Source organism: Montipora foliosa, chromosome 12, assembly GCF_036669935.1.
Source record: "Montipora foliosa isolate CH-2021 chromosome 12, ASM3666993v2, whole genome shotgun sequence".
NCBI lineage: Eukaryota > Metazoa > Cnidaria > Anthozoa > Scleractinia > Acroporidae > Montipora > Montipora foliosa.
Genome location: NC_090880.1, coordinates 1,928,564 through 1,946,904, shown reverse-complemented (window position 1 = coordinate 1,946,904; position 18,341 = coordinate 1,928,564). Strand labels below are relative to the sequence as shown.

The 18,341-nt window shown below is 40.6% G+C and overlaps 1 protein-coding gene across 1 annotated transcript in view; it reads right to left on the bottom strand.

Annotated features, from left to right (window-relative positions):
- Window positions 1-5,439, bottom strand: part of LOC137979110 (uncharacterized) — a 28,791-nt gene extending 23,352 nt beyond the window's left edge. Inside the window, exon 1 of the mRNA XM_068826293.1 lies at window positions 5,263-5,439. Coding sequence (XP_068682394.1) covers window positions 5,263-5,341 — 79 coding nt within the window. The 5' untranslated portion in view covers window positions 5,342-5,439. The remainder of the gene's footprint in view (window positions 1-5,262) is intronic.
- Window positions 5,440-18,341: the final 12,902 nt, after the last annotated feature.

Genomic DNA, 18,341 nt, shown 5'->3' with positions numbered 1-18,341 from the left:
ACCAAGAAAGAGAGGGGTCGATGACCAGGCCCAAGAGACGTTCCTCTTGAGTTTGTTCCAGTTGCCTATCATCCAGCCACAAGGACAGTGCACATTCTTCACAACGGGACAGCTTCTGTCGAGTACCCATGATCATATATTTTGTCTTTTCCGGGTGAGCTACCATACCATGTTCTTTAGTCCATGTCGCCGTATTAGAAAGATCTTGTTGAAGTTGTAACTGAACATCAGTCAGGGATGTGGCACTAGCATAAAAGGTAGCATCATCAGCAAATAAGCCATAACTATTCTTCCAGGAAAGGGGTAGGTCGTTCACAAAAAGAAGGAAGAGGACAGGGCCTAAAATTGAGCCCTGTGGAACACCAGAACGCAATACTTCAGTATCAGATACAGCACCTGCGAGATTTACGCATTGACGGCGGTCTGATAGATAGCTTCTGAACCAAAGTAATGTTGAAGAAGAGCAACCATACGTCTGTAGTTTGGCTATTAACAAGTCATGATTGACTACATCAAAGGCCTTACGTAGATCTAAGAAAATCGCACCAGTGTAAAAGCCTTGATCCATTGCCGCAAGCCAGTCATCGGTCATTTTAATCAATATAGACTCAGTTGAGTGACGAGGTCGAAATCCAGATTGTGTTGAGACAATAAGATTATATGAACGAAGATACAGCATAAATTGGATGCATATGTGTCTTTCGAGTAGCTTAGAAATAATTGGAAGAACGGAGATCGGACGAAAATTGTTTGGATCAAAAGCTACTCCAGACTTGTGAACAGGCGTAACACGTGCTAGTTTAAGTGCAGAAGGGCAAATACCAGCCTGAATGCTACAATTTAGAACTTTGCAAAGACTCTCAAGAATAGCCGGAGAGATAAGCTTAAGTAATGACGCGCTGATTCCATTGGGACCCGTAGCAACGTTAGTTGGGAGCGATTTAATCAATTTGTCTAACGAATTAACATCGAGAAGTGGAATTTCAAAGTTAGTAGTAGATGGTTTCCTAACGTTCACAAAGTTCTCAATGTGTGATAGGTCGGGGTTAAGAGATTGATTATTGTCAACAACAGATGATGCAATGGAGACAAAATGCTTGTTAAATTTGTTTGCTTGATCACGAGAAGCCCTCAGTTCGTTTGGCATTGATTTTTCCTTGCCACTGGGACTGAGCTTTTTTAACGCTTTCCACAATAAACGAGAGTTTTGCCTGTTTTCTTCAAGCTCATTTTTAATTGCCAGCGACTTGGCTTTGTTTACCATACGCACAACCTTTGTTCTAGCCTTGTTGTAAATTTCCCTTGGGATTTTCCCTTGATCGAATAATTTTTTGAGATGATCACGATGTTTCATCGCTTCCAGAATTTCATTCGTTAGCCAAGATGGTTTATCACGCGTTTTAACTCGCCTCTTTTTGACAGGTGCGTGTGTATCAATAACATCAAGCACAAGCTTATTCCAGATGTATAGCATCTCATCTGGATCGTTACTGTAAATGTCAAGTATGCTCCAGGGAATCCTTTTTAACTCGGCAATAAGAGCGTTAGTGTCAACTCTTTTTAATGATCGAAAAGAAATCCAAGCGTGACCACCCTTTCTGCATCTCAAATGTGCATTTTGTTTACGAACTAGGACTGTTGGATTGTGATCACTCAGGCCAAAGCTAGGAACCGAAGTAAATAGAACATGCTCTGGGTGTGAACAATAATGATGATCAAGAAGGGTTCTTGATTGTTCAGTGATGCGTGTTGGTTTATCAATCATCTGATGTAAACCAAAATTTTCCATTAAATGTTTTAGGCGTCTTGAATTAGGATCATTTCGCTGTAACAGATCGATATTAAAGTCTCCAACAAAATGTATTTCTTTAGCTTCAGCAGAAATGAGCTCAACCAACTGTGTAAGGTGTTTAAAGAAGGCAGCATTGGTATTAGGGGGGCGATACAAACAAGACACAAAAAAGGAAGCGCATCGATGTTGCTTTACTTCGAGGCACATTTGCTCCAATTCATTTGATTCCAAGTCATATCTTCGTTTCCCCATTAGAGCATCACGAACATAGATGACAATTCCGCCACCAACACAGGATCTCGATTGATTGTTGGCTTCACGGTCTCGACGAAAGAGATTGTATCCAACAACGGCAAGCTCTTTATCATTCCATGTTTCGTCCAGCCACGTCTCAGTAAGAGCTAAAATGTCTAAAGAGCGACTCAACAGTAAAATCCTGATAAGTTCAACTTTATTTCCAAGTGAACGCACATTCAGATGCATGATTTTAAGGCCATTGGAAGGTAGACCAAAATTCATGACAGGATCAGAGTCGCCATATTGATCGTCTGACAATGAAGCGTTCTTCGTGTTCGCAACAAACTGAGCTGATGAAAGACTCGGACCAGGATTCAAGGCGACATCCATGAAGATAGTTATATCTTCAGGTGGATCGTGCCCTGGAACAAGAAGGCTGGTGTAACCGCGAGGAGACCACAAACAGCGAGGAATACGAGAGCTGTGATAGCCATGCGGTGCCAGATTCTTTCGTCTCGATGAAAATCGCAAGCCGCAAATATGAACATAAAATGTTGTAGAGCCATCTTCGACAGAATTTAATAGGTCATAGCCGTAACTGTTGATACTTGGAACATTAAAGTTTGTTCTACACATCCATAGGTAGCCATAAAACAGCAGGAACACAAGAGCTGAAAAACGCGTGTCGGCCATGACCGGTGCAAACGTTCTTGGGATTGGCTGGGAAAATTGGCATACTGGCTGGGAAAATTGGCATAAGCACTGGAGATCGAATTCTTCTTTCATTAATTTTGTTCGCCACGTTCACCAAGTTTTATGGACCCCCTCATTTCTTCATTGCTTTGTGCTTTGCCTGGTTGGCGATTGTGGAAAAATTGTCATTTTCGCCATATTTGCCAAATTCGCCGCTTTCGCCAACTTTTATGGGCCCCCTTCACTGCTTTGTGTTTTGCCTCGTTGGCGATTGTGGCAAAATTGTCATTTTCGCCATATTTGCCAAATTCGCCGCTTTCGCCAACTTTTATGGGGCCCCTATACAGCTTTGTGTTTTGCCTCGTTGGCGATTGTGGCAAGATTGTCACTTTCGCCATATTTGCCAAATTCGCCGCTTTCGCCAACTTTTATGGGGCCCCTATACTGCTTTGTGCTTTGCCGCGTTGGCGATTGTGGCAAGATTGTCATTTTCGCCATATTTGCCAAATTCGCCGCTTTCGCCAACTTTTATGGGCCCCCTTCACTGCTTTCTGTTTTTCCTCGTTGGCGATTGTGGCAAAATTGTCATTTTCGCCATATCTGCCAAATTCGCCGCTTTCGCCAACTTTTATGGGCCCCCTTCACTGCTTTGTGTTTTGCCTCGTTGGCGATTGTGGCAAAATTGTCATTTTCGCCATATTTGCCAAATTCGCCAACATTTTCTCATTTTTGCCATTTTTGTTGTTGTGTGCATTTCTGGACATATCTCACATTTTTCGTCGAATGGAACAAAAAAATTAAAAATGCACGTGTATTCATCGACGAGAGTCATTGCATCGCTAAATGGTCAGCTTAAGTTTCACTAAGATGTATCTTTTAATCCCGGTCTAGTACGTCTCCTACACCTGAAGCCTACCTGACCTTTCATGAGTGAAATCAATTGACTTTCTTGACGATTCGAAACTTTCCCTTACTTGCTAATCTTTCGAATTAGTGTTTCTTTTCTATCAGCACAAATCACGGCACAAGTGTTGGTCCAAAAAATACCACTGGACATCTCCTTTCCAAGCGGCGACTCGAGATTGAAAATAAGCTTTCGTTTTATTTCATCTTTGTTTCTGATACCTTTAGCACAAAGTCAACAAATTTCCTCTTTCCATTTCGTAGAAACAAACATGTTCGACTGTTTTCGTCGGATTGCGCCATCAAGTGCAGGACTTGCGAATGACGTCATCCCCTTTTTGGCGCGAGACGCAAATGAATACCTTGCAAGCGAGACAAGTCGACCTCTCGCGACTTCGTCGCTCGCTCATTTACCTCGCGTAAGAAAAATCACGATTCGCTCGCCAAAACATTTTCTCCTGAGATTATCGTGAGGTCGACTTGTGGCAAGTCTACACTACGATGGGGTGTTGTTGTTTCACATAGGATTTATCAGGTACCATGGCCAAACTCCCTGTGGCATTTAGATGGACATCATGCACTGATACGCTGGAAAATTATTATTCACGGATGCATAGATGGCTTTTCAAGAAGAATAATGTTTCTGAGATGTAATTCAAACAATCTTGCAGAAACTGTACTTGTTCTGTTCCCAGATGCCATAAATCATGATGGAAACCTTTGGCCATCAAGAATAAGAGTGGATCTCTTATCGATCTAAGCATCCTGATACTTTGGTCGATAACTTTCGCATGCGCTTCGGCAGCCCCTTCCCCTCATCATTTTGGCAAATATATTCCATTTTGTCTAAAACTGGGGCGAAAAACACCGGCAGGTCTCTTCCAATGACAAAACCTTCCTCTTCCGCCATATTGTATTTTGCATGACTCTTTCTCAGGCCCTTATCTTTCTACTCCCATGGCTTGACCCAGTCCCCGAGATTAAATGAATATTTTGACGGATTGAATTGAATGAATTTTTAGGGATTAAATTAAATGGATATAGACCGATTAAATAAAATAAATATAGAAATATTAAATTAAATGGATTTTAAAAATATGATATAAATATAGATATTAAATTGAAAAAAAAAATTAAATAAATATAAAGACTGAATTGAATGTATATCGAAATATTGAATATTGCTACAATCGGCGTGCCATACTCCACCTGCGCCGATACTTGATACTGGAGAAGTTTCAATAGTTTTTTTTAAATGAGAGATAATTTTTGATATTTATTGATGGTGACTACTTTTATTTTGCATCTAATGATTTTTGAACCCTCCGTGAAAACAAGTTGTTGGCCATCATACGCGACAGGCGGAGAGTTTACCAGTTAAGAATTTCGCGCCCTCTATCGTGGTAGAGAAACTAGGGATAAGAGTTAACTCTTTTCTCTAGTTTCTCTACCACAGTAAAGGGTGCGAAATTCATAAACGCAATTTTTTTTTTCTCAAAAAAATTTAAAAAGCAATACATCAGTTTTAAGCTAAGAAGGTAGGCTTTCCAAAAACACATAACCTATTTACAGAAAATTAACCTTGAGAGAGAAGGACGAAGAGAGAGGAAACGACACCAACCAAAGTTAAAACTTACCATTCGGACAGGCAGATGTGACATGGAGCGAAACGAAAGCTGAGGTGATAATAAACTGCACTATAGGAGGAGTCCCCATCGCACATTCCTCACAGGTCAGTCGCAAATTAAGACTATTTGTGCAAGGTGTCTCGAAGTCTTATTAACACCCAGAGATGCAGATGTCAAATTCTTGTATAGGACTAATATCCGTCGCCACAACAGAGTAGAGTTTTGTTTTTGGATATATTAAAATTCAGTCCTAAACAAAAGGCATCATCTAGAGGCTCGGGGAAATAAATATAAGGATTTGTATGAGTTTATTCCCCAGTGCCTCGAGATGATGCCTTTTGTTCAGGGAACTCGCAAGGTTATTAAAATCGTAAAATTCCTCTTTTTTGATCATATCTAAAACAAACTGGCAGTTGATTTTATTGATTTTATTGGGAAGAAGGCCTAAGAGACACTTTAAATTACAGATACCCCAATGCATAATAACACTATTTTTAGATTCATTGCTACACGGAAATTAAAATAAAGCGCAACTTGCTTTGGGGAATGTGGCGAAAGTCAGTCAAGTTCATTTTGAAATGTCGAGGTTAACTATCAATAAAGTTATTTCAGTAGAGTTGTGACTTAGAGTTAGAGTTGACGACTTCCAAAATCCTGAATTCAAGAGTTTGGAATTCAGGATTTTGGCAGACCAAAATCTTGAATTCAGGATTTTGGCAGTCCAAAATCTTGAATTCAGGATTTGGACTCTAACTCTACGACATAACTCTATGAAAATAACTCTAAGAATAGCTGTACCCTGAAATGTCGGTAACTCAGTCATTTTCTTTGCAAATGAAAGTTTCTCTACCGAGACAAAGAAGAACTACAGCTGTTAATGCTATTACTCTTATTGAAGAAATTTATTTAAGCCCTTACAAGTGGGTGAAGGAAAACAGGAAGATCTTTATCAATACTCAATAATCCCAAAAACAATAACAAGTCAGAGGGACGGAGTGCTTTACGTTTTCAGAATCCATATATTTCAGATAATTTTTTTAATTTACCAGCAGTCATTCGTATATAAGTAAGGTGCAAGTCATTGTTGTGAAAATTGTCAACTCACTTTTTAAACTGCTAGGAGCTCAATATTTTTTTTCAAACCAAGTTGACTCTATTAAAAATTAACAATAAACAGAATTTATTTCCATGCAAACCATTTTAATATTCTAGTCTTTGTTTTGACTTGGAAGGCGCCAGCTTTTATTCTTCTTTGTCATCTACTGTCACGTCCCACGCTGGAGGACATTTGGTATTTTACCGCCCGAATTAAAATCATTTATTCGTCGTGGCGAGGTACAAAAATAATATATAGACACAAAATCACCTGATCAATCTCTAGCACAACAACTTACAACGACTGCATACGATCTTACTGCACCATCACTTATAGCCGTTGTGAAAACTCCGATTGCACCATCCGTCGGAGCCGTTGTGAAATCTGTGATGACGTAATGGTCTTAATTAATCTGGACCTTTCTTCGGATGTGTATGGGTATGAACGACACGACAATAACACTATTAATAACGCACAGGTTTTTTTCTTAAAAATCACGATTAAATTCAATTGTTTTTTTACACGAGTGAAGGGCTAGCAAAGTAGTCACACGAGTCACATACAATAATACAAGAATTACGTTATCCACGGCTATGTTTACTACAATGGTTATTTCCCTACCAATGAAAGTTGCATCGACACATTCCATGAATGACGTAATGGCCTTTTATGTATTCAATACTCGCTTCGAATCGAGCGCCTCAATAACACAAAAAGGAAATATAATTTGCTCTAAATAAAGAGTGGAATATTCATAAAATTTTAAGTACATTAACGTTTTAACAGCTTTTGGCGAATAAACATCATAAGTTGCCTGATTGGAAGTCCCACTGACTATATGGCCGAGTGGACATTTGGGTCTGGTCACGGACAAAACGAAAAATAAACGCCGTGCAGAGTGAGAAATGCGCTCGGCCCATGGCCGCGCGGTTAATAAAAAATGTGCAGAGCAAGAACCGCGCCCGGCCCATTGCTAAGCGGTTAACAAGTAAATGAGAACGTTGCGTGACTGCGTGATGATCATCGTGGAACTGTGATTCTGTTTTTAACGAAGTAAACATTACAATGCGATTTTAAAGTGTGGAGCTCAGTGAGTGTTCAGTGTCTCAGGCAGTTGGTGCATATTCCATAAACTCCAAGTTCAGCAATTTCGGAAATTCTCTTAATTTCGATTTTCGGGAAGACAAAAACAGATGCTCGCAGAAATCAACCTCTAATTTAAAACACAAAATAACAAAGTCCAATTTAGAAAAAAAATGAAAATAAAACAAGATATCCCTTGAGAACTTCCATAGCTTCCGTCGGTTCCTTAATTTTTTTGACTAATTTTCACCGTAAACGAAGGACAGATACCGGTCATTCGTACATAACAGTACAGGAGAATACCGACAAAAATTGAAACAAAGCAATTGGGGAAAAAAAGACACTCGGATCCCGGCCCCGGGCCTCCGGCCTCGGCCCCGGCCCTAGCCCCAGCCCCGGCCCCCGGACCCGGACCCGCGTTTTGGTTACTACGGAGTAGGGTATATCTTTCAGTGGCTCGTCGGCTCGTTGGTGAAAATGTTAAAGAACGAGTAAGGTATATCTTTAAGCTGCTCGGCGGCTTGTTGCTAACATTCAATGTTTAAACAAAGAGTAAACTATATCTTTGAGTGGCTCGGCTTATCGGTGAAATTCTGTGTAAAGGACGAGTAAGATATATTTTATGAGTGAACAGAATTTTAGTTTCTAAAGAAACTGTGGTACTGCGTCGGTGGGAGATTGAAACAGAAATTGATTTCATCAAACGACGAAGGGCTAACGCTGGAAACGTCAGCTTTCCAAATCTTTCACGGTGGTTATTCGACCTTTATCAACTCGTTTGATAAAATCAATTTATATTTTTGAGTGGCTCGTTGGTGAAATTTGGTGTTACAGAACGAGTAAGGTATATTTATAAGCGGTTCGGTGGCTCGTTGCTGAACTTCAATGTTTAAAGAACGAGTAAATTATATCTTTGAGTGGCTCGGTGGCTCGTTGGTGAAATTCAATGTTAAAAACGAGTAAGGTATACCTTTGAGAGGCTCCGCGTCTCATAGGTGAATTTTATTGCTCGAAAGGTTTTCCAAAGCAAAAGTGAGAAATTTGATAGATATGTGACGCAATACGAAAACAAAGAAGAAAAACAATAGTCTTACTGTCTTTTGTTTTCGTTCCACACCTCTTCAAGATAATGAGCAAAGCTCTGAAAAGCGCGCGCAAATGTCAACCAGTGAAAAGCTTTCATGATTACACTTGCTTTTTATTATTACAGACCTGACACTTTTTCGCGACCGTATGTGTAAGTAAATGTCCGGAGAGGAATAACCATTCTGGGCGATGTTTTTACAGGGACTGGTTTAAGGGCCCACAGACAAATTTTTCGCGCGTTGCTAAGGAAGTGAAATGTTACTTCCGGTAACTGACGTCATCATATCATGAGCTGACAAGAAAACCCACTCACAACCAAAAGTCACCGCACAAACTGTCGTTTCAGTCGAAGGTTTTTCCTCGCCCTTCCTCGCGCTCATTCGCAGATCAACTGCGCATGCGTAAACGAACTGACTTCCGGTTTGAGAAAAGAGCTAAATTTCCGGCGGTTTTAAATTGAATTATTTTTTTTTTACATGGCACGTTTCACCCCCAAATACAGAATATAGCTAAGCATTGTTTTTTTAAAATCATCGTTTTTGAAAAAGTTATGGGTATTTCAGTATCGTTTATGTCTTTAAAAAGAACATTTTTCAAAATAAAAAGAAAAGCATGCTTGGCTGGATGCAAAAACGAATACAAATTATTAAACCATCGATTAAATACCCAAATTGCGTAGCACGGAGACAAATTTAGAGTTTTCTTTTATTGGTCACGTGACCATGGGCGTGGTATGATGACGTCATAATTATGGTCATTGGCTTACAAAAGTTGGAAACTGACAAAAATAATGCCAAATTCTCTCAAATTACTTAACCATTACATCCTTAGCAACGCACCCCAAAAAATACGTCAGTGGGCCCTTAATGGGAGCTATCTTGTTCACGATATTTAAGTAAATGGGAATTTTCTCTCTTACTCAGAATTCATTCAAAAATATGATCTTAGATGTAATTTTCTCATTACTGGGTTGCCGTAGGCAATCCAGTTAGAAAATGCGTTTGTTTGTTTGTTTTTTTTCTTTCCGTGTCATGAAAAGTCTTGCCTGTCACTCCCCTGCTAAGTGGTGTCTTTGTGCATAGAGTCTTGTGTGCGTATTTGTTAGGTTTGAGGGGGCTGGGGTAATGCGTAGATTTCTCTGGTGCACACAGGAGAACATTTAATTATTAACCTTCAATGGCTTCGAAAGTCATTGTAACGCGAATGGCGTTTTAGTACATCTCTGAACAAAATTTACCCTTATGGAGCTCAAGAATGGAACGTCAATTGGATAAACAAGACAGGCGGTGAAAAATAAATATCTGGAATCTTTAAAGCGACTAGTAATGATCTTCGATAACAATTTCATTTTTCGCGATTGGATATCAAGTGAGGTTTGTTTCTAATATTTTAATAACTTGGTATTATATACAACACGGAAATTAAATGACAATTCTTTTATGGATTTAACAAACATTGAAGGAATCGAACGCCTTGAATGCATCACAGCGCATAAGTCACGAAAATGAACAGCTCTGTTGGAAGCGTGCTTGAGTTTCAACAAAATGAGACCCAAAATCGGCAAAAAATTGTGACGATGATGAATAATAAAGTAGCTGTTATTCCCAAAACGATGGAATTACCTGGTGATAAATAACCTCGTCTTGGAGAGTAAATTTTTGACTTTGAAGAAACAATGGTCAACCTCAAGAGTTGGGTGATTGTGATCTTTGCGTTGAATTCGCACATTTCTTGTCAAACTTTATAACATTTGAAAGAAAAAGAAAACTAACAAAAACAAAAACCCGGTATCTTGCCATCATTTTACACAGATGCTTCACTGTTTCGCGAGTAAACGCGCCGCGGTAACTTGATAACGGCGCCCACTGAATTCGATGTCACTTTCGATTTTGCGATTTTCTTGTGCAGCAAAAAGTACAATAACAAAATTGAACGTTGCAAAACTTCGGAAAATACCCCAAATTTTGCATGAGCATTGTTTTTGCTTTCTCTTGGGACTATTGTAAGTCCCAAGAGAAAATGGGAATAATGGTTATGCAAAATTTGGGGGGACAAACAAAGAGTATTATGGTATTTTCCAAAGTGGCCCTATATGGAATAAGGCGCTGTGTCACTGCACTACCACACGTACGCGATACGTGCCTATTTTTTCTAAAGACAGGAATGTTTTCTTTCTGACAAATGATTAATAGGCTGGAAGCCAAATTTTTTACCTCAGAAAAAAGATCTGTTTCGTCGTATCAACGTGTGAGCCAAAGGGCTTCTGCTGGCACGACTTCTGGGTGACCCCTTAAATTGTCTTAATGACCCCCGACTTGAAAAAAAAAATGACTGGAACGCTGCATTTCAGCACCACCCAACTCAGTCCCTTCTGTTTTTGAGTAACACGTACCACAGGCAGCCCAGTCTACGCTCATCGAGCGTCTAGTTCTCCGGTTAAACATGAAACGTTAGTGATGTATTGGTGTAAATGTTAATTTAAACACAGGCAAATTATATCTTAACTTTCAGGCTACCGAGACGCAACTTGTTTTGCCTGGCATACACTTTTCTCAACAGCAACGGTGAACTTGTTCTTTTCTGATGTTAAAGCAAACCATTTTTAAGTTTTATACTTATGGAACTCGATAACTGAGGAATAATATTCAACAACTATTACTCCTTCGAACATCTGCCTCCCTAATTCTCCGGTTAAACATAAAACGTTAGTGATGTATTGGTGTATTTGTTAATTTAAACACAGGCAAATTTATTTCTCAGTTAACTTTCAGGCTACCGAGATGCAACTTGTTTTGCCTGGCATACACTTTTCTCAACAGCAACGGTGAACTGGTTCTTTTCTGATTTTAAAGCAAACCATTCCTAAGTTTTATACTTATAGAACTCGATAACTGAGGAATAATACTCAACAGCTATTACTCCTTCGAACATCTTCTTCCCTAATTCTCCGGTTTAACATGAAACGTTAGGGATGTATTGGTGTATTTGTTAATTTAAACACAGGCAAATTATTTCTCAGTTAACTTTCAGGCTACCGAGATGCAACTTGTTTTGCCTGGCATACACTTTTCTCAACAGCAACCGTGAATTAGTTCTTTTCTGATTTTAAAGCAAACCATTTTAAGTTTTATACTTATGGAACTCGATAACTGAGGAACTGGGAAATTTAGAATGCCCAATTGTAGCTGTGTAAAATTTCATTCCGGGCTAATCGATTTCCCAGCATGTCACAGGCAGGCACATACAATATTAATCACATACTTATCGTTTTCCTGCTATCATGTTATCATGAAATTGAACCTAACAGCAATTATTTTACTTCAACGTTTGAGCGTGATCCTGTATACCGGGAAGGCTTCCAGCACCGAATTCCCCGACATCAACATTGTTTACTGCCTCCATAACTCGCTTGAAAACATCTGAATACAGAAATCCATGACATTCAGACGACGACTGCTCAATTAATTCTCCCACAGAGGCGAACCAAAGTTATTCCGTAAGCTTCGTCCACGTTTTTACCAGATTTCGGACGGCGGGTCTAATCTGCAGGCCGCAGGTCATTGTTTCACCAACACAGAAAGTATCCCAAAAATTATTAAAAGCTAACCTTAGGCCTAGGCATAAGGTTAGCTTTTAAGAATGTTTAGGATACTTTCTGTATTGGTGAAACAATGACCTGCAACCTGTGACCTGCGACCCGCGATTTGCAGATTAGACCGCAGTATTTCGGAACGTGATCACCATTTTCCCGCAAAAAATTACCGACTTGAAGGCGTCAAATCTCGCTTCAAAAGAGCTGAAAAAACTTTCCTTCGACACATTGGCTAAAATTTCGACCAACCAGTTTATTTGAAAGCCAGGCTGTACCATTTTTCCTCGGGTGAGAGAGTTAATCCATGAATCCTATAGAACGAAAATGGTTCCGTGTCCCAGCACTAACCGCCACTGTCGATGCGCGCAAACGAACTGAAATAGATTTGTGTTCCCCACAAAATTCATCTCGCCCCTAAATATGGTCATTCAATAAAAAATAACTACTTTTTTTGCTTAACGTAAGTTCACAGTACAATCTGATCGATCCTGAATAATGCTTTAACACTTTTCTGAATACAAAACACCTTTCGTGTTATGTTTTTAGCCTTTGTTGACGGATATCTTCACCGTTAGGAGACGTCCAGCCGAGAATTCCTGAGTCGGCTTAAGCTCCTCAAGTTTGACCATGTTTCAAGGTCCAGCGAGTATCCATTGCTGAGAAACACCGATGAACAGTCAACAAGACGCCAATTAGATGTTCACGTGAGTACACTGATCAAAGCAAGCAACAGGCAGCGGATGTAAATAAAAAGTCAAGAGCCTGTCACAAAATTCCTTGGAGCAGTACACGAATATACAGATCTCAAACTTACGTGGCTCACTGCCCCTTCACATTGTTGTTTGCACGAGTTTCTGAGCCCATTTGGCAAAACAGCATCATGGGAGGGCAAGGTATTGCAAAGTGTTTTAACAATTTTGTCCGAGGCTGTAGTTGTTATTTATATTACGGATGATGTGTCAGCTCAAACCTCTTCTTTCATTTTTAAAGTTCAGACCAGTTGTAATTGAGTGTACAGTATGATCTGTCAAACAGACGAATAAGTTCGAGGGGGTGTTGTTGAATGTAAACCTGTTGTGGGATAACGGAAAACGGTAAAAGCACAAAAGTAGAACGACTGCAAATGTCATATTGGGGTACGAGACTTGAAGTTCTTAAAATTAATTCAAGGGAGAAAATGTTAAGATTTTTTTTGTTTTTTGTTTTTGATTTTAAGTAAAGAGGTCACACCTGTCGATCGCAAAAAAAAAAAAGAGAATGGGAAAAGACCAAATATTTCCAGAGATACTGGAAGTAGAAGTTCACTTTGATTGACAGCATATGTAGACTTTCGGAGCGCTTTTCGCGGGAAACGTCAAATATTTGTCGTTGAGATATTTGTATATAAAAGCATGATATTTTACTTTCTGTGGCAATGAATCGTATTTTAAGAAAGTAATAAGCCATGAAGACTCACAAGCAACGTGAATATCTGAGGTCTGGTGCTAGGAATAGGAGAAAGAGAGCATAGCGGAAGGATTATATTTTCAGACCTGGACTTCAGACTCCTTTGACGAAGCATATCCGCGAACAGTGTCCTCACCAGGCAGCGCCCTTGCGGGATTCCTGCAAGAAAAATGTAAATGGCGCATTAAAAGCCATGCAAATGCGTCCATTTGGGCTCACAAGCATGCTACGAGCGAGACAGAATTTTAGAAGTAAGTTAACGGTCTTTTAATGGTTCCAGCGAATACTCCTAAGAAACTCTGATTTAAAACGTTGTGTTATCACATACGTCTGCGTGGTCTTTTTACATGGAGTCAGAAGTGGGATAGCTGAAGACGTTTATCGACGTTTTGACCCCTGAAACGCTGCATGAGATAAACACGTTGAACGACATTTACGAAGTGAGCGATTGTTATCGTTCGGCCGCGTTGTATTTGCGTTACTTGAATCTGCAACCATGGGCGAGCTCTCCGGGATTAAGCCGCCTCAAATGGAGTGGAATCAGTCTGACCTACCCACGGCGTTTAAAAGCTTCAAACAATATTGCCAGCTAATCTTTGAAGGTTCCTTAAGCGCGAAGGAAGAGAAAGTAAAGGCGACCTATATCTTACTTTGGATTGGTGAGGAAGGGCGAAAAATCTTTCGGTTTGTCCGACGAGGAAAAAGCTAAACCTGATACAATTTGTCAAAGTTTGCGACATAACTAGAACCCAAGTCAAATTTTCGAATTGCAAGGTACCACCTGGTGCCGGTGACGAGAGTGTGGATTCATTCATGGCCAGGTGTAAGATGTAAGCCAAGAAATGCCGCTTCAACTAAGCTGAGCTCGAAGAGTGTTTGATTGACCAACTTACTATTGGTACTCGAGAACGGAAGGTACAAGTCTTTTAGGAAAAGATGAAAAATTGAAAATTGACAAAGCAATGGACATTGTCAGAACAAGGGAGGCTACAGTGAATGACATGAAATCCCTAGAACAACAAGGAGGATCGACCCGTACTCACGATACTAACATCGATGCTATTAAGCAAAATATCAACCCCCAGTGTGGAAAATGTGGACTTAGCCACGGAAAAAATGCCCAGCTTAAGGTACAGGATGTAGAAAATGTAATCAGTGGAACCACTGGGAACAGGTGTGCAGCAACAAACAAACATGGTGATGAAAAACCAAGTGCGGTTCTCAAAAGGCAATCTGTAGGCCGGAATTCACAGGACAAGGCAATCCAGGGCAAGGTACACACAGTAGAAGAAGCAAACTCAGATTTTGATGAACTATGCTTTTAGTCAATTCAGGTTGACAGTTCTAATTTTAAGCCAGTAAGAGATGAGGCTGATCATCCCAACCTTATGCTGAAAGTGAAGGTAGATGGTAGTGCACAGGGTGCAATATGCTTGTAACATCTGCAAGCGTAATTATTATAACAACAAGGTTGCCGCTCTGAAAGACACTAATGTTAAACGCTGGTAGAAAGAGATTAAGGGAACCGCTGGGCAAAGGGCCTCTCATGACTGGTTTTACCAGATGCTTAATGACATCCTAATTTCCCCGGGTGTACTTGCTGAGCACTTTAACAACTTCTTATCAGATCTGACAGCGCATTTCAGTCCCCTGGAGTCTAGTTTTGGAGTCATCCCAGAGGTCCCAAGGGAATTTCTTGTGGACGTAAACAAGACCTACAGAGTCTTACGTCAAATTAAGTTGAACAAGTCTCCCGGACCTGATATTGTTCCTAACAAGATTTGGAAGGAATTCGTCTGGGAATTAGCACCTGTTTTATCGGACATATACAACACCTCCTTAAAACAAGGCGTGGTACCATCACACCTGAAAGAGTCCGTGGTGAGGCCCATCCCGAAATGCTCACCATCAAAAACGATTGAAAAAGATCTGAGGCCCATTACCCTCACATGCCAAGTAGCTAAGTTAATGGAAGGTTTTACATAAGACTCTTTATATAACCAAATAGTAGACTGGCTAGACGATAAGCAATTTGCTCTGCCAGGTAAATCTTGTTCTCATGCTTTAGTCTACTTATTCCACCATATTTTTGTGTCACTCGACAGGGGGTAATTGTTTTGCACGTATTCTTTTTACTGATTTTAGTAAGGGTTTTGACCTTGTGGACCATAATATCTTGATAGAAGAATTACGTTCCCTGGGTGTCCACGAGGCCCTCGTTAGATGGGTGGGGTCGTTTCTGTCTGGTAGATCTCAAAGGGTGTCATTATGTAATACACTGTCTCCTGCAGTCATTTCACGTGGCGGTATCCCTCAGGGGACAAAACTTGCGCCCATTCTCTTTGCTGTCCTGGTGACTAAGTTAACTAGTAACTGGAACCTAAGAGCAAAGTATGTAGATGACCTAACAATAGTTGAGATCATTTAGAGGTGTTCCTTCAGCATGCTGCCAATAATAGCAAATGAAATCGGCACTTTCTCAGCGGAACATGGCATGCGGTTAAATGGCCCTAAATGTAATGATATGCTTATTGATTTCCTTAGGTACAAGCCCTTTCCAACAACCCCAATATTCATCAATGGCTTGCCCATAGATCACGTTTCTACCAATAAGATACTAGGGGTGTACGTTGCGTCTGACTTGTCATGGGGCTACCATTGTGGATATATTGTCAAACGTGCGCGCAAGCGTCTATATGCGTTGAGGGTCCTGGTTAAATCAGGTCTGTAAAGTCAAGTGGTATTGCAAGTGTACTGTAGCCTAATACGCTCTGTCTTGGAATATGCATCCCCGGTTTGGGCTGGTTTGCCCGATTGCCTAAGTTATCTAATTGAATCCGTTCAAAGGGAAGCTCTGCGGATTATTCTGCCAAACCTAAGTTATGATCAAGCGCTTGTTCGTTCTGGCCTACAGACACTGTTAGAGCACCGAGGTCAAGCTTGCGAACGCTTTGTTCAGGCATTATCTGTATCATTGCTCGTCTTCCCCCCTCAACGTTCAAGCGTCAGCCATGGATACGGTCTCCGCTCGGGTACTGCTTGGCAGTCCGTCAACAACAATAGACTTCTGCGCACTGATAGGTTTATTACTTTCAAGTACGGTAACTGTTATTTTTGTCCTTGTAAGTTTTGTAATCTTGTGCTATTAGGCATTTTCTACTTACTGACCCCTCTTGTAGTTTAGCAAATGCTACCAAAGAGTGAATAAACATATTATTACTAGGGAAATGTGCTACCTTTGCGAATTTATAACATGTTTTCAGGTCTCGTGGATGAGGATGACCTCTCAACAGGTACAACACCCAGACAGACCAAACTTACTGCAATACAATGGCACACAAATACCACAGCATAAGTATTCTTATGTTGACAGGAAAACTGAGTCAGACGCAATCTTCTATGTTGCTGATGTTACAGGCCCTACCATCTGTGGATTACCGACCTCTTGCCAGCTCCATCTGTTGGAGTTACATTGTGAAATACACCTAGGTTCTGACAAGAAGTCGTGTTACACCCAGGCCGTTTTGAAGGAATTGGGAAATTTGAAGGGGGAATACCACATTGTCACTGACCCTGATGTACCTCCTGCGGTTCATGCACCTCAGAAGTGCCCAATACACATTAAGGATATTAAGAAGGTACTTGATGAGATGGTCAACTTAGGAGTTATTAAATCAGGGACTGAACCCACTGACTGGGTTTCAAGTATGGCCTACTCCCAAAAATCAAATGGGCGCTGGCGTATTTGTCTTGGTCCCAAGGATCTTAATCGCGCTATCAAGAGAATCCATGAAGAGATCACTCACAAGTTCAAAGGAAGCCCAGTATTTTCAAAGTTGGATGCCCTCCACGGTTATTGGTCTGTAGTTCTCGACGTAGAGTCTTACTACTTGACTACCTTTAATAGCCCATGCCGAAGATTCAGCAAAGGTCACCAAAGTGTGGAAAAGTGTAAACTACGAGCAAGTTAAAGTGTATATTGGCAAAACATTAACAAGGATATTGAGGTTAGGGTGCAGAAATGTGAAATTCGTCAAGAAAGCCAAAATTCACAGGCCAAGGGACCCTGGAACAACACGAAATACCCAGTAGACCGTGGCAGGTTGTTGGAACTGATCTGTTTTCATGGAACGAGAATGAATACCTACTCATGTGGGACTATTGCTCCAAATATCCAATTTTCAAGAAGATATATACCAAGTGGACAATCCACGGGACAAATGATTGTCAAGCTTACAATGCAAAGTGTGTGATGCCTGAACAAGGAACTGACCAGAAGTTATAATTTCTGACAATGGCCCCCAGTACGACTCTCACAGCTACTAGCAGTTCTCCGACGAATGGGGTTCTCAGCCCGAGATATCCACAATCTAATTGGTTCATTGAACGACAAGTACACACCGTCAAAAACACTTTGGACAAAGCTAGGAAATCTGGGTAGGACCAACTTATGTCAATGTCTAAGAGCTACTCCTATAGATCCACACCTCCCATCTCCAGCTGAATAACTTTATCAGCGCAATCTTCAGTCTAATCTTCCCGCCAAGATTGGAAACCAAGCACCAGACAGAGACAAGATTGCCCAGCGCCTGACGGAGCGTCAACAGCTCACGAAGCACTACCATGATAAGAGTGCACACGATCTTATTTCCCTGACAGTAGTGCAGCCTGTACATAGACAAGACCAGACCAGACCACGAAGAAATGGCTCCCAGGGATCATAAGTAACACTAGACCAGAACCCAGATCGTACGAGGTCCAAACTCAGTCGGACTCCCTTCTCCG